Source organism: Camelus dromedarius, chromosome 6 (assembly GCF_036321535.1).
Source record: "Camelus dromedarius isolate mCamDro1 chromosome 6, mCamDro1.pat, whole genome shotgun sequence".
NCBI lineage: Eukaryota > Metazoa > Chordata > Mammalia > Artiodactyla > Camelidae > Camelus > Camelus dromedarius.
This window is the reverse complement of record NC_087441.1, coordinates 37,873,023-37,896,129: the sequence shown is the minus strand read 5'-3', so window position 1 is coordinate 37,896,129 and position 23,107 is coordinate 37,873,023. Positions and strand designations below refer to the sequence as shown.

At 33.8% G+C, this 23,107-nt stretch overlaps 1 protein-coding gene across 4 annotated transcripts in view; it reads right to left on the bottom strand.

Moving 5' to 3' along the window:
- The window catches only part of CEP85L (centrosomal protein 85 like), a 149,225-nt gene that overhangs the window by 53,287 nt on the left and 72,831 nt on the right, over nt 1–23,107 (bottom strand). For all 4 annotated transcript variants that reach the window (XM_064486741.1, XM_064486740.1, XM_031456223.2 and 1 more), the window contains exon 4: nt 8,132–8,253. In XM_064486741.1, coding sequence (XP_064342811.1) covers nt 8,132–8,253 — 122 coding nt within the window. The remainder of the gene's footprint in view (nt 1–8,131; nt 8,254–23,107) is intronic.

Genomic DNA, 23,107 nt, shown 5'->3' with positions numbered 1-23,107 from the left:
AATGTTTCATTCTCAGTCTGGATTGCCTTTACCTTAATATCATTATTTCCATTTACCCAAATTCTGTTCAACAGTTAACAACAATTGAAGCTTTTAAGAATCTGAGAATCAGGGTGAAGTGTATTTTTATAAATATCATTGAGCCCAAATGCCATTCTATGCCTGCATCTTGTCTATAATATCCAGGTTGCATGGTGTACACGTAAATGTCACCAATGATAGAGAACTCACTTGGTGGCAGATTTGCATCTCTGGATACCTTTGGCATTCCATTTTAATGTAACCTCATGCTGGAACCAGACACACTGAAGTTCAAATATTTCCTTAGCAGCTCACAGCTTACTTTAATCAGGTTATTTAATTTCTGTGAATATGTATTCTAATATATTTGAAAACCATTATGTGCCAGGCAACATGCTAAGAGCTTTATATGTATTATCACTAATCTTCAAAAATTTAATAACAGGTCTCATAATAAGGTTATGTGAGAGAGAGAGAGAGAGCACGCTTTTAAGGAATAATGATACATGTGAGTAAACAAATAGCTTGATGTTTTCTAAAATACTCACAAAATAGCTTTTGGAGCAAGTTCAGACTGTATCAAACAACTTATTTTACTCAGAGATCTTTTTATTTGTTTTTTGGATATGCTATTGAGAAAACTAACATAGAAAACATCAAATAGGAAGTAGGTAAGTTAGGAGAGATCAGTCACAAGTATTTTTCAAATAATGTAAAGTTTTACAAAGGAAACTAAATTTCCTCTTCCAGCCAAGATGGAGTAAAAGGAACCAGGTTTGCCCTTCTGCCTGACACAATTACAAAATAGAACAAAGCACAGGTACTCTCAAGACACTGGACAAAAGGCAGTGAGTAACTGACTTCTGGGAGGTGATCAGCAAATTACATGAGTCCTAAGATTGCCAGAGATTACTGCTTTAAGCCTCTGAACAGGGAAAATGATCTGAGTTGAAAAGACAAAACTTGGAATCTGGAGAAACCAAGGCAGCTAGAGTTCACAGTGTAGTCATCCTTGAGTACTCAGTTGAGTAGTAATTAATGAATGCATGAGGAAACCACTGTGTGTGTAGGGGGGTTGTAGGGTTGGGGTATGGGAAATCTATCAGCTAAAAAGATTAGAAGGAATGGTGCCTGAGGCTCTTATAGGGCCTGGAATTGTATGTACCTGCTCCCAAATGCCAGAGTGGAAAACTTCATAATTTATAGGGTATCTGTCAGCAGCAATTTTCAACTGAGGGCAACTCTGGTCCCAGAAAAAAAGCTCAGAAATACAAAAATATATAACATCCAAAACAATTTAAAATCCATATTGCCTGGCATCTGATCCAAAATTATCAGGCATGCAAAGAAGTAGGAAAAACCAATCAACTGAAAGTTAGCTAGAACTGAGACATGACAGAATTAATAGAGAAGCACTAAATCAATTATTATAAATGTTTTCATGTGTTCAAGAAACTAGAAGGAAGACAGAATTTGTTAAGTAGAGACACAGAAGACACAAATATTATCCTGAATGGGATTAGGGCAGATTAGAATTTGCAGAAGAAAAGATTAGTGAATTTGAAGACATATCAATATGAAAAAAAATAACTGCCACTCTGATGTTCTATATCAATCAAAATTATCTTTCAAAAACAGAGGTGATATTTACAATAGACAAGAGGTAGAAACAATCTAAACGCCCACTGATGGATGAACAAAGAGAGAAAATGTTATACACATAAAATGGACTATTATTCAGTCTTAAAATGGAAGAAAATCCTGTCATATGTTACAACACGGGCGAACTTGAGGATAACACACTAGGTGAAATAAGCCAGTCTCAAAAGGACAAACACTGCTTGATTCCACTTATAGGAGGTATTAATGGAGTTCACAGGACATGCTAAACCAAAATATGGCATCTTGGCATATTGAATATTTTAAGCTGAAGGAGTTAGAGAAAACAGCAAAAACAGGTCACTCTGATCTCCTCTCCGCATTGCTCTTCTTCACTGAAACGGGTCATAAAATCCTCATGCAGGAGATGCTCTTCCTACACCCCCAGGAAAGGAGCATCCTTATCTCCAAAGACAAAGGGATACCAAGAAGAATCCTAACCAACAAACCTTGCTAAATTTTCCCCAGTTTACTAGAATTACCTCATACTCCTTACTCTCTATTTCTCCATGACTGTCCATTCTTTATCAAACCTAGCATAAAATACTCAAGTCTGTCACTTCGAGTTTTCATTTCCTTACAAAGGCTCCCTGGTCACGTAAAACTTGTTTTAAATAAATTTGTATGTTTTTCTCCTGTTAATCTGTCAGTTTAATTTCTAGATATAGTCAGGGACCCTAAAGGATGGGAGAAAACTTTTTCCTCCCTTACAGTATCCAAATTGGTCAAGCTTATAGAAGCAAAAAGTAGAATGGAGTGAGGGGCAAATGGGGAGCTGTTGTTTAGTGGGTATAGAGTTTCAGTTACGAAAAATAGACAGTTTGATCTACTGTGAAAAAAAAGTGCAAATAGTTAACAATACTGTACTGTACCCTTAAAGATTTATAAAGAGGGTAGATTTCATGTTGTGTGATCTTTTTCTACCACAAATTGAAAAAGAAAAAAAAAAAAAAAAGGTAAAAGCTGGAGCTGCTTCAAGGTACCCCACCAAGTCCCAGACATTCCTTCTGCCTGGGAACTGACTGAGAAAGATAGCAGGGTCCTGACCAGCATGGGGACGGTCAGTGAGGTATAACAAGAAAGGCATCAGATAGAACACTTCAAAACATGGCCTTTGAAAGTCAGAAAACAGGTTTAAAAGACGTTAACTAAAAACTGAGAAATCAAGGAGCTGCTACAACAACTATGTTATCAAGCTAGCTAGAAATGTAGTGATCCTGTACCTGACCCAGGGAAATAGTAAGAATATGTACAATTCACTCTCTACTTGTGAAAATACAAAAAAAGAAAAAATGTGTATCTGTTATTTTCTGCCTTTTCTAATTAAATTTGGTCTCTGAAAATACTTTCCCTTGAGAGTTTTGAAATCATCAATGACTTTTAAAACCATTATGGGTATTACCACCAAATAAGTTATGCTCAATAGCCATCTTGAATAATTATCAGAGATGGTTATCAAAGAGACATCCTTCATGCATTACCAGAGAGAGAAGGAGGGAGAGGGAGAGAGAGACTGAAAGAAAAGAACAGGTGACCAAAGGTGTAGGGTGGAAAGAGGAAGACCAGTGAAATTCTATTTTAATTTTCCATACATTGTCTTTTCCCCAAACTGTTCCCCCAAAAAAGGCACATAAAGGAAAAATGTATAACCATGTCAAAACCTACCCCCTATTTCCTTAGCTTACATTTTCAAACTACCTCTAGTACTAAAAATAAGAGCTAAAACATAGTTTTGAAGAATTTGTTTCCTTACCTTTACCCTCAACTGGATTTCATAAATTTGGGCAAATACAAAATATGGCCCCAGGCTTTAGTTTTGAAATGTACTTCTAAAGATATTTTCTTAGCATTTTTCAGTTTGGTGGAAAGGATTATGTTAATTTTTCTTGAACTAGCAGAATTTCCTATTTCTCCACAGGTGGGCCTGCCAAACAAAACCAAGTATATAGCTTGAAAATACTCTCAAAGTGTATTAAAAGGATGCTTCTGCATTTATAGGCAGACCTTAGAGACATGGCAGGTTTGGTTCCAGATTACTGCAATAAAGTGAATATAGCAATAAAGCCAGTCACACACATTTTTTTGGGTTCCCAGAGCATGTAAAAGTTATATTTACATTATACTGTAGTCTATTAAGTGTATAAAAGCATATGTCTAAAAAACACTGTACATACCTTAATTTAAAAATGCTTTATTACTAAAAAATGCTATCATTTGAGCCTTCTGCAATGTATGTTTTTCATTTAATTATATGTGGAAGTAAACTCACAGTATAATTTTGCTAGGTAAATTTTTTAAATCAGTGGTAAATTCTTTGGTATAGCATTTTACAAAAATGGAATTCATATTAAATGTCTTTCTAATTCATCTCCTTTGTAAGCTAGGACTTATGATGAGATTTCTTAAAGCAAGGCCTATGCGTACATCTCATGGTTATTCAAAGTTATTAAAATTCCAGCCTCACAGATATGATAAATTAACATATGAGATTTCACTCATGGCAACTGGTAGTGCATCTTTTACTTCAAGGTGGACCCCATAATGCAAGAGTTATGTTTATTTTCCATCACAAGGTCAAAGTAAGATTTAATTATTTTTATCAGCTTATCTGCATATTTAAATACAGTTTTTATAGTGCAATTCTATCGAAGTTATTTTGGTTTGTTTATATCCAGGTATACAATATTATAAACAAATTTCTATGTCTATTTTGTTTTAAGACCAGCTGTGGTCCTGTATGAAATTCAATTCTGACAGTAAACACCTCAAGTTAGCATCAGACGCCACAGCTTTAACACATTGGTGCCCAACAAGAAAGCCTCACTTCAGATGGCAGACAAAGTGGGATCTCCAGGACACCCACACTTCAAACCAACTGGCACAAATCTGGGGAGTTCACAAAGTTTTAGTTATAGAATTTCATTGTGTGGGCAAAATTGGTTAAATTATTGGCCACTTGGTTGAACTCAATCTCCAGCCTCCTCCTTCCCCTGGAGATTGGACTGGCTCTGGTCAAAGGGTTGCTCTCTCTGGTGAATAGCCCCCACCCTGAAGCAGCCAGGAATCTAGGGCCCAAGAATCACCTCATCAGCGTCAAGGCAGGTGTGTTCCAGGGGCTCATGAATAAAAGACTTTCCAAAGATTTAGAGTCTCTTTCCCAAGAGCAAACAACAATGTCTAATCAGATTCTTTACTACTGAACAAAATCTTAAGAAGATTTGTAGATACTACATTGCAAATTGCAAGTAATGACAAGACGAGACTTCTCTATACTGCCATATCATTTACTAACAGCACTAACTCAGCTGTCACCCCAGAAGGTACAGGGCTTCCTTTCTGGATCAGGCTCAAGTGCACCGACTTACTGCTGTATCTTATCTGTTCAGTTCAGTGGCAACAGCTATGCAGTTTCAAAGTGCAAACCATTATAAGAACTACTAATGTCAGCAACAGCACAGGTTAACCAACAACCTTAACCTCTTCTTCATTAAAATGAGGCTATTTCCTCTGAATGAATATTTGGTGAGTACCTGTTATGAGTAATGAAATGTACTTAAAGCAGTCTCCTCTGTGAAAGAGCTCAGAGGCTACTGAGGAAAGACAAGAACGTAAATGTAACTATTATATATATAAAACATGTATATGTGGCTACAATCTGCTGGGGGCCACTATGCATCAGACAGTTTTAGGGCTTTTTACATATGTTTATTCATTTAATCTTCATGCTACACAACTAGGTGGGAGAGGGGAATTGCCTAGAACAGTGATCTTCAAAAAAACCCTCTTTTTTGTTTAAGTGGTAAAACTCCTATACCCAGGCAGATGAGTAGATCAATAAGCAAAAGGTCAAGTACCCGATTCAGAATCACCTAAATGGTTAGTAGCAAATATAAAGAATTAGAAACCAGGTTTCCTCCACTTTTTTCTGAGTTGTTTTTGAAATTAACCTATATGCTATTTCTCATGAGTGAGACACGTTTAGGAACAGTTTCTGTAACAGTTATTTTTCCTTAACATTTGTTCTGCTTTGACCTAATTATCCAAAATCTACAAAAGCTATATGCATCATGTAAAAAAACAAAAACAAAAAAACCCTCACATTCTTCATGCAATTGTGAATAAGTTGGTATTTTCAAAAATAATATCCAGCATACAATTTTTAATTAAATGACTTAAAAGGTATCATCAGGCACACAATATTCCAAAGTAAAACAGTTCAGAATCTATACTCTTATCCAGGAAGACACTAAATTCTGTCAATTCTATCTCTGATATAGCCTCTACATGTGCTATCACCATTTGAAAGGCCATTAGTCTAATCTGGTTCCCAGAAAAAAGATATGCTATGTATTTTGTTCTAATTTTTAGTAATATATGTGTGTTATAAAGATTTTTGCACATGAACATTCTCACTTTTAAATTCTGGTTATGCTACTTTAGAAACAGGAGTTGCTACTTTTTCTTCCTCTGTTTTACACAATATCAAATGCATTAATCATAAAAAATTTTATAATAAACTTGTAAAAATCAAAGATTCAAGACAGTAAGTGTGGTAGATTGTTTACAAAAACTTCCACAATTATTCCCTTCCATGTACTATTTATACTCCTTTACAATGTGATTTTGCTATTCCTACTGTTCAGAGGTGAAGTCTACTGGCCTTGTGACTAGTAAGTACATGGTGGAAGTGGTTTTGTGCCAGTGCTGAGTCGAAGCTCCAAGAGAATGTGTATGCTTCATTTTCTCTCTGAGCTCGACCCGCCACCATATGAACAGACCCTGGCTAGCATATGGGAGGATGGCAGACCATATGGAGCATATAAGCCATCCAGCTGAGGCTAGCCTAGGTCAGCCAACTCCCACCTGATAGCAATGCAGCTACCACATAACCATAAATGAGACTAGATGAAGAATTGAACCACTGAGCAACTTGAATGATTTCGGATTATTTTCTTAGTATCCTTCTACAATACACAAAATTGACAAATACATATAATAGATTATGTCAATAATTACCTACATTTCTTACTACCATAGACTGAATGTGTCTCCTGCCCAATTCATACAGTCATACATTAAATCCAAATGCCTAATGTGTGGTATAAGGAGGGGGGCACCTTTGGGAGGTGAGGGTAGAGTCCTCATGAATGTGATTAGTACCATTACAGAAGAGGCTCCAGAGAGGCCCTTTGCCCCTCTCCCTATATGAGGTTACTACAAGATGGACATCTACTAACCAGGAAGATGGCTCTCACCAGATAGTGAATCTGCTAGCACCCTGATCTTAGACTTCTCAGACTCCAGAAGTGGGAGAAATAGGTCTATCATTATTAATATATATAATCTACTTGTTTAAGAAATATCTAATATTTTAAAATAGCTTTTTCATAAAATCAGTTAAAACTATCTTCTACAATCTTTATCAAGCATGGAAGTATCAAGCACTAAGCACATGTACTGCATGTCAGGTTCTGTTCAAGATGTTGAGAACATAGTGGGGAATGAGGAAGCCCAGATGTTTATGCTCTAGTTTATATTCTAGCAGATCTTGCTTAATACTGGTAAGTTTCTAAGCAAAATCTTTTGAAATTTCAATTATTACATATATTTAAAGGCTTAAATTAGGATTTAATTTTAAGACTAAAATATCTACTACTCTATCCCATATAAGCAGATGAAAAAAAGCAGTAACTAGCACTGATTAAGGAAAAATGCCTCCTCAAACTATTTCCCAATTACCATGATACACAACATGTTTACTTATCCCCAAAGTATACATAAATAATGTAGAACCAACATACATCATAACTAATATAATTGAGTAATATTAAGGTTTACTACTCAGAATAATCAGGAGACAATTAAGTTTAAAAGAATTTTTTTTCAGAACTCTGGTATTCAAATAGGCAAAAATATTTGCAATGTCCTCCAAAATTTCCAAAATTCTTATCTGTAAGTTATTTAATTTTAAACATTTGTGATTTTCATTGTTTCTATGCTTCCAGATCTAACATATTAGTATATGTTAGATTAAAGTATATTAATCTAATTAAGTAATTAAAGTATATTAAAGAAAAGTAATACTTAAAGTAGCTTTCCAGTTTGATAGTTCCCAAGTGTAAAATACACACTTTGACAGTTCATCAGCATTACAGCTAACTTGCTACATTACATGTACAAAGAAAATGGAAAGGAGTTTCCAAATGATGAGTTACTCCAATGTAAATGGGAGGATGGTAGAAAACAGACAGATAGACCAACCAATTGACCCTCAGTTCTGACAGTGGTTCTTAAAGGGACTGGGACTGGGGGTGAACAGATCTGAGACATCAACGTATTTGTAAGGTTCTATTTCTTAAACTCTAAGTACTGGGAACAAAGGTATTTGTTTTATTAATCTACATTTCTGCATACCTGAAGTATTTAGTAATTAAAAAAAAATAAGACTCACCGATCAATTACAAGTTCTTTCTGCCTTAGTAGTCCTTCTTTTATTTTCAGCACTGATTCCCACTTACTGAAATCCTGATAGCCAGAAGGTGAATAACTTTGACGAGATGATCCAGTTAAAACCTGCACAAACATGTTTACACTATTAGCATCCTAGAAGTGGCTAAAGAGAGTATTTATATATCATCTAGTACTTTCCCAATGATTTTCATTAAAAAAATAGAGAATTCTCCATTTGACTTTTTTAAAAAAGACCTTCTGAAATCACACCTGTAAATACAACATAACTTGAAGAATTTCAAGGAAGTTCCATCAAAGTAAATGTATGAATCTAATGTAGAATTGGTGACAACAGAACATACTATAATACTGTATATAAGATCTTGTTCTCATCTTGTGGATGCTTTCTGGAAATAGATTAATTATTGCCTAAAGAAGGAGTATAATAAAAGAATGTATCATGGCTAGACTGTACAAACATTACCAGAAGAGTTTCCACAAGGGAATAAAAACAGTATCTGTAGCATTCAGACTCCAAATTGTCATTCATCACATCATCATTTAATTACATTAAAATTTCAAAAGCTAAAATATTTTCACAAAGTAGTAAATATACCCATAGGAAATGACTATTAAGCAGATCATCTAGATGATTACTGGTCTTCAGTCTATATTATACCATTTAAAAAAAAATGTTTAAAATTTAAGAAAAATTTCAGATATTTAAAACAAAAGAACAACAAAACCAATATAATATAGCAGATACCCTCAAATTTCTATCATTGAAACAAAAACAAAAATTCAATATTGGTGGTATGGGTTGAACTACGTCCCCTCAAAAAGATGCTGAAGTCCTAACCCCCAATACCTAAGAATATAACCTCATTTGGAAATAGGGTCTTTGCAGATATAGTTAAGATGAAGTCATTAGATGAGCCCTAATCCAACATGACTGGAATCCGATGTAAAAGGGTAAGTGTGAACACGGACATGCACAGAGGGAAGACTATGCAAAGGGATACACAGAGAACACTATGTGAAGATGAAAACAGAGAGTGGAGTAATGCATCTACAAGACTGTGAGAAAACCACTAGAAATTCAGTCTGGAACAGGTTTTTCTTCACAGCCCTCAGAAGGAACTAACCCTGCTGACACCCCTGATTCTGGACTTCTAACCTCCAGAACTGTGAGACAATAAGTTTTTGTTAAGCTACCCCATTTGTGTCCTTTGTTATGGCAGCTCTAGGAAACTAACACAACTGGTAGGTCAAATAGGAACATAAATTCCTTGGCAAGTATGAAACTATGTAAACACCATAAAGCAACTTTTGGAGAGCTGAAATGTGCAGCAATATTTTCATGCTTCATTTTTCACAGATGCTACTGACAAGTCCTACCTCTGAATAAACCACTAACTGGGTGACATCAACTAGTCCTAGATTAACACTTTAAATTAAGATGATTGTCAAGTAATACTAGGACAGGATGTTTCAGGCAACAGAAAGATGGCACAAGATGAACAGACTAAGAAGGGTAGAAATTAGGTGATAATAGGGTATATAACTTTGTCAGATGAGCAGATATTTCCAGGGTGACACACAGGGTTATAGGGACAGGTTAGTCAGAGATCTTGTCTCTGAATTTCATTCTTTCCCTTGCCTAATATACAATCCAGGCCAATACTGAGCCATTACACACCAGTACAGATATATTAGTTGTTGCGATACTGAAGTACCTTCACTGTGCTTGATAACTAGCTATTGCCCCAAACCCTTGAATGTCCTATCCACTACCCAGACGACCCCTCAGAAATCTCCATCACTCAACAAATAAAGAGTTCCTTTCTGGCATAAAAAGGGGCCTTCAGGACACTACTTATGGCATTCTTCTTGACTGGCTGGTTTTTGCACTAGTCAACTCCTCAAATTCTCCCATCTCAACACTACCTACCAGCTTATATTCAGTTGGCAGAGTTAGGATTCAAACACAGGCAGCCCAAGCACAGTGTCACACTGTGTTCACTATGACCTGACTGACTAAGAAGGTATTCCAAACTTCCTATCATTACAAGGGTTGGAAAAAATGTTTGAAAGTAACTTCTCTTAGAAACTAAGAAAAGATTCAGCACTATTAACAATACTGTTGACATTTAGAGAAAGTCTCTGCTTATGTTATTCTATGTTACTTACTGACTTCAATTTAATAGGTAAGTCATTTCATGAAATTTATTTTGTCAAACTGTAGCTCAAACAGGAATTCACTAAAACTGGTAAAAACTAAGCAAGACATAAGATCATATCAATAATTCCAAAACTCAACATAAGAGTTGGAAATCATAATGATATGGTGAACCATTTTTGCTATAATTTAGAATAATTCATTTTTTGAACACTAAAAGTGGATATACATTTTATTTATACACTGAGTTACATATTAATATCCTGATAACAAGTTTACAGATATTTCATATATTGGCTTTTGTATATTATTATCATGCCTAACAAAAGAACTTCCAAGGTAGCTTGAGGATCTATGGCCTACTCTTTCAAAAATCTCACAAAGGATCCTCCGTTGCTGATTACCACAAATCAGGAATGACGTGTATTTAAGCTATGCTTTCCTTTATGTATCTTGTACCTATTTCAGTAAGAGAAGTGTTGAGGCAATCAATAGATGATGATCTCAAGAAGACATTAACTATTCTATTCTTCCATAAGTCATCTGCTAAAATTTTTCCCATGGCTGACAACTTCCTAAGGAAAAGCCTTTTCTTGTTTTATAAAACTTTTGGCATCAAGAAAGAGAAGGAATAAACAGAAGGAATAAGTGGAATTAAAAAAGCAAATGACAATACTACTTGGTTTATAGCGCTTGAACCACTGACAGGACGGACTGCTGAAGTACCTGCCAGATATGTCTATGAACATACGTAAAACAAAATACGAGAATTTATTCTTCTCATTGTAGCTCCCTTGGTCTAAACCTTTTAGAAAATAAAAATTGAGTTATAAAACTGAGCAAACAGGAATAAAGAAAAGGAAGCCTTTCTCTGTAAAAAAAGAATTACCAAATCAGCAGCATGGTAGTCTTCCTACTAAACTTCAACCCTGATTCTTAAAGGTAATTTAAAAAGGAGACTGAATCCTGACACACAAACGCTGCAGGGAGAGTTACACGTTAATTTAAAAACCTGTTTACATCTGCCTATCACTGAAGATGACAATTACAGAGACATGTTAACTTTTAAGGCCATAATGAGGCCATAGTGTTTGCTATAGTAAATGAAGTTATAGAACACAATGTGAGTTACCTAGCAAGATTTCTTTCTAAATTATATTATGAAATCTCAAATAGCAAGGCAGCCACTGTATCTTTGTGATTTTGCATACTACATAAACAATGCTATACTACTAAAGATATATAGAAAAGAAACAATTGATGAAATTTTATTTTTATTATAATTTATAGCAAACTGAAAGTCTGCACTCTTTGACCAACATCTCCTCATGTCCCTATCACCTAACCTCTTGTAACCACCATTTATTTTCTGCCATTAACTGATAAATGGATAAACAAACTGTGCTACATCCATAAAATGAAATACTACTCAGCAATAAAAACAATTGATAGATACAAAAATATGGATAAATCTCAAAAGCATTACTCTAAGTAAAAGAAGTCATACTCAAAAGGTTTCATACTGTCTGATTTTGTTTTATATATGACATCTATAAAGAGTAAAATTATAGACAAGAATCAGATCAGTGGTTGTCAGGACTGAGATAGGGGACTGATGACAAAAGATGAAAAGGTAACTTTCTGGAGTGATAGAAATGGTATACAATGACCGCTGTGGCATACATGTCTATATTCATTTTTCAAAATTCAAACTACATTTTTAAAGGTTGCATTTCACTGTATGTAAGTTATACCTCAATTTCCTTGATTATTAAAAAAGAGATGTTTTGTTTGTGAATAGTATCTCAATAAAATTAATTTTTATAAGAGTAACTGTAGGTTAATATTTACATATATCCTATTCAATAACATTAGAAGCAAAAAGAACTCATAATAAGTTTCAAACAACTCAAATGTGTATCAACAGAGGAATAGATAATTGTGGCATATGTATACAAGAGAATGGTACATAGAAATAAAATAGAAGTATTATTATACTCAACAATATGGATGAAATTCAGAGACATTATATTAAGCAAAAGAAGCCAGACACAAAACCACACAAACTCCATGATGATAAAAGTCAGAACAGTGGAAATGGGAAGAGTATGGGGTACTGCTATATAGACAGAAAAGAGGCACACGTTAAATTTCCTGGCTATTGGAAACGTTTTATATCTTGACCTAAGTGGTGGTTATAAGGATGTGCACATTATTAAATAGAACGAAGCTATCATTACGCTTAAGACTAATATAAGGGAGCGGGGGTGGGAAGGGACAGACTAGGATTTCAAAATGTAGAACAGATAAACAAGATTACACTGTATAGCACAGGGAAATATATAAGATCTTGTGGTAGCTCACAGCGAAAAAAAATGTGACAATGAATAAATGTATGTTCATGTATAACTGAAAAATTGTGCTCTACACTAGAATTTGACACAATATTGTCAAATGACTATAACTGAATAAAAAAATGTTAAAAAGAAAAGACTAATATAATTATGCACTTGACTGTATATAAGCTAGACCTCAGCGAAAACAGAATATATACTAACCACAGGGCTTAGACTGTTTTTGTCTCTACCTTAAAGTAGGACTAAGGGAAATGATGGCCCTGCCTGCTGGGGGAGAATATGTAAGTACTCAAAGATGCACCGTAGATGATATAATCCACTATCTTGGCTATAATTTCATATCTATTCACCACTATGGTGCTATCCTACATCAGCCAATAATCAAAAGATAAAAGAGCAGATGAAGTAAATATCATATACCATGAGTGCAAGAACAGAGTTGATAATGAAGGGTTGCAAAATAAAACACCCCAAAATATGATTGTAGGATTTCAGGACATGCCACCATAAATAGATTAATATTAATTATTTTAAGCTGTAGGCACTTGAAAAAAAGCAAATGCAGGGAGAGGCTTCCTCTGAACTCCACTCTCTGCCTAGAGATCCTCCCAAAGGAACTCAGTTGTCATAAATCCCCTTCCCGAGTTTCATCAACCAGAGAGGATTGACTCATCACAGATATGAGGCTAGAAGCAGACAAGCTTTCTCACAGATTATCATCTCTCCCATCTATTCTTCTAAGGCCCATTCATCTCTCCTAAAAATCATCTATTCCCCCCTGAGAGGCCTACATTCTCCCTCTGCTTTTGCTGAATTGAGTGGTATTTAATCCTGAATTCTAAAGCTACCTCTCTGAGTTCTTCATTTTTCCCTGGGTATCTTCCATGTGTATACAAGGTACACACGTTAATAAACTTGTTTGCTTTTTTCTTGTATCTTTTATTACAGGGATCTCAGCTAAGAACTAACAATGATAGAGGGAAAATAGTTTTTCCTCCCCTATAATAACCTACAAGGTTCTTAAGAGTTGTCAATACTTAACAACAAGGAAGCTTTCTATTAAGACAGAGGATAATCCTGCTTCCGAATATGAAAAAGAGTAAAGTATTTCATATTCAAATAACCTGTTGCCTATAGCCCATCAGTGACACATTTTTATCCCAAACAGAAAACAATTAAGAATTTCTATTCAATAAAATTGCAACTGGTCACAAGATGAACACCATTTTGTAGCAGTTATATATTGCTAGTAAAATACACTTGACTACACTCCAGAAAACATGGGTACTGTTTTGATACAGGATAAGTAAGACTGAAGAGATATTTTAATACCTCTAGAAAAAAATATCAAAATTCACATATCAATAAAATAAAAAATTACTGTTGTTATGTTACAGAATTTCAAGTCATCATTCATGTTTCTACTTGACTGTAGCTAATATAAGTAATCAAGTAGAACATAATTTAAACTTGTGAATATATAATTTATATTTATAGCTTGTGAATAATAATAAAACTTTAACTAGACATGAATATGAAATCCAAAAAAATTATAAAGGCACATAAGTGTGTGAGCAAACCTGAAGTATGGAACAGAAAGGATGCCATCAAAGTAACAAACACTTCAAAATCTGTGCAGTGAAACAACGACACCTTTTCAAGTAAACATTTTTCATACATATTTGGTAGTTACCAAACTCAGGGAGGGAATTCCTTATTTAGATGTTTTATCTAAAAATGTGTAAGATACATTGTTGCAATGGTGGTTTAGAGAAAGAAATAGTAGACTAGTCAAAGAATCCCAACTCTTCTGCATCTAGATCCCTACCATCCAGATATATAACACATATATAGGCATCTTTTATTGTAAACAGCAAATTCCACTCTCATAACTGAATACAGATAACAAATATATCTATTTAGATGGAGGCCCAGATGTTATGAAAAGTTGCCAAAATGTCACTTAATGGTCAAACATGCTTCTAAAATAGGCTTACTATTTGCATCTGAAAATAGCTCCAAATTCTTTGGCCTCAGCCTGAACAAATACTGTTAAATTTAGATAATCTAGTGCTACCACACTCAACTGGAATACAACCTCTGCAGTTCTTCAAGTTTGTTATCTCTCTTTCATTTGCCTTTGTTCCTTAGCTCATTCATCACTCACAACATGTCAAATAACACAGCAAACCTTCCTTTGTTTCCTGGAATAGTCTATCTGAAGAGACACTCTACGAGGGCCTTTTGGTAAAAGAATCATGATACTTCACCCAAAAGCAAATTCACAAAGCTCAATAACAAAGATGAAAATAACCTACAAATTGCCTAGAATTTAAAGAGCTTTTATTCAACGAGAAGGAAAAACATGGATTATATGATTATCAAAAGAATTGTGCATTAAAATAAATCTGTATCTTATGTATTATATTATTTCTAAAAGAATGTGCATTTGATAAAGATCTGTAACTAAACCCACGTAAGTATTTATGGAATGTATTACTACATATTTCTCTTGACAAAATAAAAACAAAACAAATCATATAAAAAATTCTATCCATGACCTCTTCCTCAGAGTGACCAATTATAAACAGAAGTCTGCAATTTGACTCTTGAAATTTAAATTATAGAAGGAACTAAGGTTTTTTTTTAGTGATCTCATTATTTCTTTAATTTGTCTTTATTACTAACTAAAGAATGCTATTCCTGCTATCTCAATATCCTTTACTGAGATAACAATGTAAATATGTCAAGGTACTTCAAGGATAAAAGAGCCTAAAAAAAAAATGATAAAAAGAAAACTGATGAGAGTAATATATACCAACATTTCATATCTTAAAAATACATGTCTCATGGTGGAAAAGAATATGAAAATGAATATACAGACAGAATAATTGTGCTGTACACAAGAAATTGACAGAACATTGTAAACTGACTATACCTCAATTAAAAAAAAGAAGAAAAATACATGTATATGAAAATAAAGAGAAACCTAAACATATTACTGTTCCACCATACTAAACAACTGAAGTACTATTAATTTAACTTTTCATTTGGAGGAAGGAACATTTTTCCGTTTCAAAAATTAATCTGGTTTATTTATAATCTGCGTTAGCATTAGCATGTTTTTTAAAAATACCAACAAAGGAAACACACATGAAGCATGATCTCATTCAGTTATAATGCCAAAGTTAAGGGCAGAAATGATATATCCAAACTGAGGAGCAAATCATTTTCCTTAAGTAAATCAATCAAGACTAGGGGGTGGCGGGGGAGGTTACTTCTTCAAATTTAATCATGAGTTTTACTTATAAACAAAATGTAGCATTTTACAAATTCTTTGTTATAATTTACTTAAAAGAAAACTTAAGATAAAATATATCAACAGTAGAATTTAATGAATTTAGTTTGTTAATTGTAACTAGCAAACCTGAGGGCTTCTACTGGCAACCAACCAAGCTGGGGAAAAAAAATTAAGGATATAATTGACAAGTCATGAAAAGGATATTGTATGAAATGGAAATGGACAGAAGTTTACCAAAATTAAATATTTAATATACTGTGAGTCCATGTGAGATCTTGCCCAAGGTTAAGGATGTACCAGACTACAGAACCAGACTCTACTAAAACAGAGCTATAGCAGAAGCACTGGCATATTTCACTTATTTTTAAAAGCAGATTACCAAAGTATGTTTTATCGAGTCTCTTATCATATTGTACTCTCAAGAGATAAAAGAAAATATATAATAATACATGTGTTTTGAGACCAGAGCACTGTCTACATTATTTTAAAATGTATGAAAGGATTTTTCTAAAAGGATACAGAAAGAATTATTAATGATGGTTATCTTGTGAGGAGAGAGGAATAGGCTTTTAACTTTATATAGTTGTGATAATCTGACTTTTCTTACCACTCTTAATACAACTTCTTTCTTTTCTGACAGTGCAGTTATGGTCATTAAATATTTCTTCTTCCAAACATTAAAAATACTGATTTTTAAAAAATGTTTCAAGGGTCAACAATGATCCTCTCAGGGTAAAATCGTTGAGAAGAGTTTAGAGAGGCAAGTTGATTGCTGTTCAATTTAAACATCCCTTCAAATATTTTTCTAAAAAGTATAAGAACCAGAAATGTTTTTGTTTTTTGTTTTTTTTGTAATGCCCAGAGTCTAGCTTATCCCTTGGCCCATAGCACACAGTCAACAAAAAGAGGACAAATAATGACAATCACTTGAGTAAATTTCTCAGCCCTCAAAAAAAAATCCAGAATTATTTTGAACAGCACAGACAGGTATTGTAATTAGAGTATTACGACAGCAGCTATGTGGTTGCTTTCCCAGTTTAGTCTGCCTGCATCATGATAAGCCAGGCCTTATTCTTTTATAACTCTTAGTACTCAGCACAGAACTTGACATTTGCTAAAAATTAAGTGATCTAAAAATCTACAACCTATAAAAGGCTACCATCTCCCAAGTTATCATTAGTTAAAATCTGTTATCATTTTCATAGCAATGATATATGTAAATAAAAATATATATATATATATATTCTAAACATTATAGTTCGAGGATCAGTCCACAAACTTACATCTAAATAAAAATCATGTTTTCTAGCCCCTGAAGTCTAGCCTCATTTCTTTCAGACCCAGGGACTCTGAGTAATCTATATAACTAATTTAATTTTAGTTTGCATTTTAGAGATGATTTTAAAAGAAAGTCTTCAGCGACCATATGTGTTCTATTTTATAGGTGGTAAAGTCTCTAGAGCACTTTTTGATTTTCTAACATTCAACACGAAGATTCATAATAATCCAAACATTGAATTTTTAGATATTTTGTTTTTAGGTATTTTACATTTTCAAAACTTAAAAAATCAACCTATTAGTGCTATCGTCAACAATCAACTCTTCAGATATCCATGGCCCCAACTAAGCAATAAACATAAAAATGAACAAGGCAGCCCGATAAACAACTTGGCCAAAAGTATGCTCTTGATGCTCATGCTTAGGGCTGGTCCACCACCTCTGACCAACTCAACGGCAAATGAAAACAGCAGATGATGATATGTTCACAGCCTTTTGCTAGTTTTTAATTTGGAGATGGGTTAAGGAGGAAGTGCAAACTTACTGAGATACATCAAGACAATGTACAACATGTACAACTCTCAGTACATTAAATTCCTGATAAAAAGTTACAATGTCTACATATGAGAAAGTTGGGCTTATTAAACCTTTTCCACTGGGACATCTCTTGCTTTGTAAAATGAACATGAACTCTACATATCAAAATCTATCTTAAATAACCTTTTCAAGAATGCATGTATGCTGAAAAATCAAGGGTCAGTTGCATTTGTAGTCTATAAACTTAAAAAGGGCTAAGTGCATAAATGAAGTGCAGAAACTATTGTGTTTTAGAGGTTCTCATGTGAAGTGATCAAGGGCTTATCTCAAGTATTGATATTATCAAAGTTTGTATAAAAGCTCAGACCTGTATTAAGGTAGGATTACCTCCCCCCAACCTCACTCCAGGAGCACAGTTCAAGAGGCTACCTGATCTAAACCAGACTGTGACTTCTTCATGCTAGGGTGATATCATTCAGGATGGTTACCAGTTTCAGTTAAATCCTCACCCAAAAAAATTTCTATCCTTAGGTCATTTTCTCAAAGAAGTTTATCTAATTAAAAGGAAATGCTGTCAATTAACTACCAAACCTTTGAAGTTAAACTGGAATTCAAATACAGATCAAATTCATTTAAGAGAATGATCATCCTTGAATAAGCTAAAATTTAGTTATAACAAGTTTACAAAGCCAAGAAACTGAAAAAGACAAAGGGAGATATATCAGATTTATTTATACAGATGCTCATCACAGTATTTTTTCAATGGTTTATAATGGCAAAAATTATAAATCATCTAACATCCAATACAAGATGAATTCAATAAGTTATGTTACATATATGCTGAAAATAATAAACTTTAACTATATATTTTAATATATAATCAGATAAAAAATGCCCAAATATATTAAAAAGTAAAAAAAATTATTCTTCAATAGACATGAACTGATTTCTTGGTTTTTCTAAGAGTTTTTTTAAAATGTAAGCTGTATAAAGACAAATTTTTTTTTAAATTATATCCCTTATCTAATACAGTATTTGTCAACCAGTAAATTGTAGTTTGACTAAAGGAATGAATTAAGAACTGACATGTGAAATTTACATGTTTAATTATTTAAACAGAGCTAGCTAAGACTAATGGTTGCTTTTAAAAATAACCACATTTTTGAAGCTATTTATTTGTATAATCATAGAACATTTCAGCTTCAAAGATATGTTAGAAATTAATTCAACCTGCCTTTTTGTATGAAAAAACCAGAGTACAGAAAGATTCATTTCCTAAAAATCATAAAGAAAGGTAGTAAGAGAAAAAATGAGAATGACAATTCAAATTCCTCAACTCCTCATTAGTAAGCCATGACCAACACACAATCACTCCACAAATCAGTATGTTATACACATGTATCAAAGGTGTAAGCAAGTTTAATTAGGGACAGAGAAATTAGTTCATCTAAAACCTCTGAGGGTCTTTATTCTCACTTCTCTCTTCCTTTAACTTATCCTTTTAAGAGCTCACTTGTAATGGCAAAATAACTTTCTAAATATCCATTAACTTTAACTTCTATGGAGTAAGCAGCATGAGTAATAAAGAAAAAATAAATCACCCTCTATTCATGAAGCTTATGGCAAATAAGAAATAACATACACAATGCAACTTGTCAAATATGGTGGGAATAGATGACAACACCAGATTAGGAAAAATCTCTGTATGCAATGTTGTAAAATTTGAGTTTTTAACCTTGAGGGACACGGTGTTAATAAAGAAAAGTTATCTGCACGTGAATACCAAATTTACCCTTGAGAAAGCAACCTGGATATTAGGGTAAAGATTGAACAGGAGAAGGTCAAGACAGAAGGTCTATATAAAAGTTCAGAGGAGAGCTTACAGGCTATGCGAACAGAGATTTCTAATTCTAATCTGCATTTGATTTCTTAGTGAAAAGCCTCGGGGAAGACAGAAACAAGGATGAGTCTCAAATTTCCATTTTGGATGACAAAATAATGATGCCATCATAAAGACTGGGCATGCAAGGAGCTCAGATGTTGGGGTGCCAAGCACAAAGATAATGAATGTAATGTGAGGGTGGGTGGAGAGAACTACAAATCACTCAACTGGATTAGAATCTTCCTAACAATGGAATAGCATCACGGTCTACAGAACTCTGAATCAAGTTTATCTGGAGACCTGAAGGTTTTTTTTTGTCACTGAATTGGTTTTGTGGCGTGTGTGTGTGTGTGTGTGTGTGTTATTTTTCATTTCTTATTCTGGCTTCAGTTCTTTTGTATAAAATATGCTGTCCTCTTAGAAATCACACTGCTTCTTTCTATATGTGCTAATTTGACTCTCACCTCTGAATTTTCTTGTCCTCCTAGTATTATCCTAGTATTATCTTGCACTAGTGGTTAACTTCCTAATGTTAAATATTTCATTTGCATATTATCTATTTCCTGACAAATTCCTTAAAAAGCCACAGAGCATGCTATAGCATTTCTTTCCATCACTCAGTGTGTTTCGCAGATTTCCCCCAAATTATGCAAATCTACATGAGCCCTTCCCTTAAACTAACTGGCTTCTCTTGATGTCAAACTTTCCCATGGCTAACTGGGATATTTAAGAAAGAAAGAGAGTCTGTTCAGAGTATAGGCATTTATGAAAAAAATAAAATGCTTGAGCCTTCAAGTATCTGGGAAGTCAACTCTAAAAGTGAAACTACCTCCCCTAAATGATCTTAAGTTTTGTGAGTTACTTTCCTATTGGTCTTTTTTTACCCCATGCTTGATGAATGTCTCCTATCCTCTCTTCTCTGTTAACTTAGGCACTTCCTCATCCTCTAAGTCTCAGACTACTATTCTCATTATTATTTTTGCTCTTAGATGTTTTTTCAACTAATCTTTCCTTAGATAGCTTTAAAATTTAAGGCAGTAACCCTTAATATCTTATAATAACCTTTAATGAAAAAGAATATGAAAATGAATTATATGTATATATATGCATGACTGGGACACTGTGCTGTATACCAGAAATTGACACACTGTAACTGACTGTACTTCAATAAAAATGAATTAATTAATTAAAAAAAAAGAGTTGAGTAAAATCCTGGGAATCTAGGAGGTCTAACCTAAAATAATTTCCTTATCTTTGAAGTACTATATCACAAAAATTTATTCAAAGCTTGTATTTTACTGCATTATATATTTAAGTATTAAAATGCTTCAATTTTGTTACCACAAAATATCTTTTAGTCAAAAAATTTTCCAGGAAAAAAAAAAAGGTCTACCTTGAGGCTTCTTTTGTGTCTAGCAAACCACTACAACTTGGAGGTTAAATACTCAATGTAAAAGATTTCATAGATCATAATTTCCTTTACATTAAGTTAAATAAAATCTTAAAAATTAAGGAATACATAATAAAAAATGCCACAAAACATATAAAAGCAAATGTAAAGAAATGAACCCAGGAATCTGAATAATCATTTGCTTGGGTGGGGAGAATGGGGGAACGTGGCAAGACCATGTGATTAGATATAAGTTATTATTAACATCCTGGCTTTTGTTTAGGTAGTAATCTTAAGAGTTGCTTATTTAAAAAAAATTTTTAACTATTAAAATAAAAAGTAAATAATAACATAAATAAAAGCAGGCCTTGCAATGTTAAGAGTGTAAAAAGTACCATAAATTATTATAAATCCAATGAGCAAAGAAAACAAAATTTTAAAAAAAATTTTTAAAGTTTCCATTTAGGGAGCATGGGCTTATGGTTCAATCTTCCTTCGCTCTTACTCTCCAAATATATTTACAACATTTTTAAATGAAAGAAGAAAGTTATTTTCTCAGTTATTCTACTTTTATCTCCAATCTCCCATTCTCCTCCTCCCCCACAATTAGCTTTAAAATTGAGAAGAATTTTTTAATTGTCTGTAACACTTACGTTTGCAGCATCACTCATTCACCACCACCCTGCGGTCTTTCCTATTTAGTTCCCCCTTTATTCACTCCCTCATCCAATCATGCACTCAGTCAGTACTGAAGAATTGCTATAAACCAGGTTCTATACTAGGTAATAATACTATAAGGGATAAAGAGGGTATAAAGATGATCAGCTCTCAAGGAGCATGCAATCTAGTCTAGGCAGATATATTAAAAAACACAACCTAATGAGATAGACAGTAATAGAAGTACATGCAAAAGCATCTATCATAATGAGAGGGCTGCACAGAAGACATAAATTGAAACAGAATTTTAATGGGAATAAAGGTTGGTAAGCAGGACATTCTCACAAAAAGTAAGGAGGCTTAAAATAGAACAAGAGCCTGTTCAGAAAGCTGTGGGCAGCTGCCCAGGGCCAGAACACAGGATACAAAAGAATGTGATAAGAGATGAAGCTAGAAAGACAGGGCCTAGAAAAACAAACTAAGAGGTCTGGATTTTAGCCTGTTTGAGAAGTCAGTCTTCTTTTTTCAAAAAAGGGCTGCCCCATACAATGACAGAAACATTCTCTAACCCAGAATTTAATTTTTTTGTGCCATGGACTTTTTTTGGCAGACAGCACAAGCCTACTGATCTGGTCTCAGATTGTTTTTATATCATAAAATACATAGGATTCCAAATAATTTTTATAGACACTCCACTCTTAAGGTAGTGAGGCATTAAGTGTGGGCTGTGTATAGTAACTTTCTCCTGGAGAGTACAGTCAGGAAGGAGAGGAAAAAGATTAATTTTTACCATAGAGAAACCTGATGAATACTACACTTCAGCCAGGTGATCAAGGTTAACAGCATCTGTAAGTCATGCTGATAGCATGCGCACTTGATATTTGATGAAAACAGCACTCTGCCTCTCTGATCTTCCTCTCAAAAACACATTAACCAGTCTAACCATGAGAAAAACATCCAACCTATAAGAAGCTGTCACAACCAAGGGGACCAAAGGAGACGTGACTACTAAATGTAATCTGGTGTCCTGGACAGAATCCTGGAAAAGAACAAGAACACTAAGGAAAACTGAGAAAATCTGAATAAAGCATGGGCTTTAGTTAAAATAATGTATCAACACTGGTACAACTGTTGTGACAAATGTACCGTACTCATGTAGGATGTTAACAACAGAGGAAACTGGGTGTGGGGCATATGGCAATTCTCTATACTGTATTTGAGAAACTCTGTAAATTTAGAACTGTTTTAAAATAAAACTTCTTTTTCAAGAAGTGAGATACACAGGATTAGAAAGGAAACAAATTATACTAAATATTTAAAAAAAACAAATTTGTGTTGTAATAGTTCTCCTTTATTAACACATGAAATAACAATATTTACAGGCAGGTCTAATTGT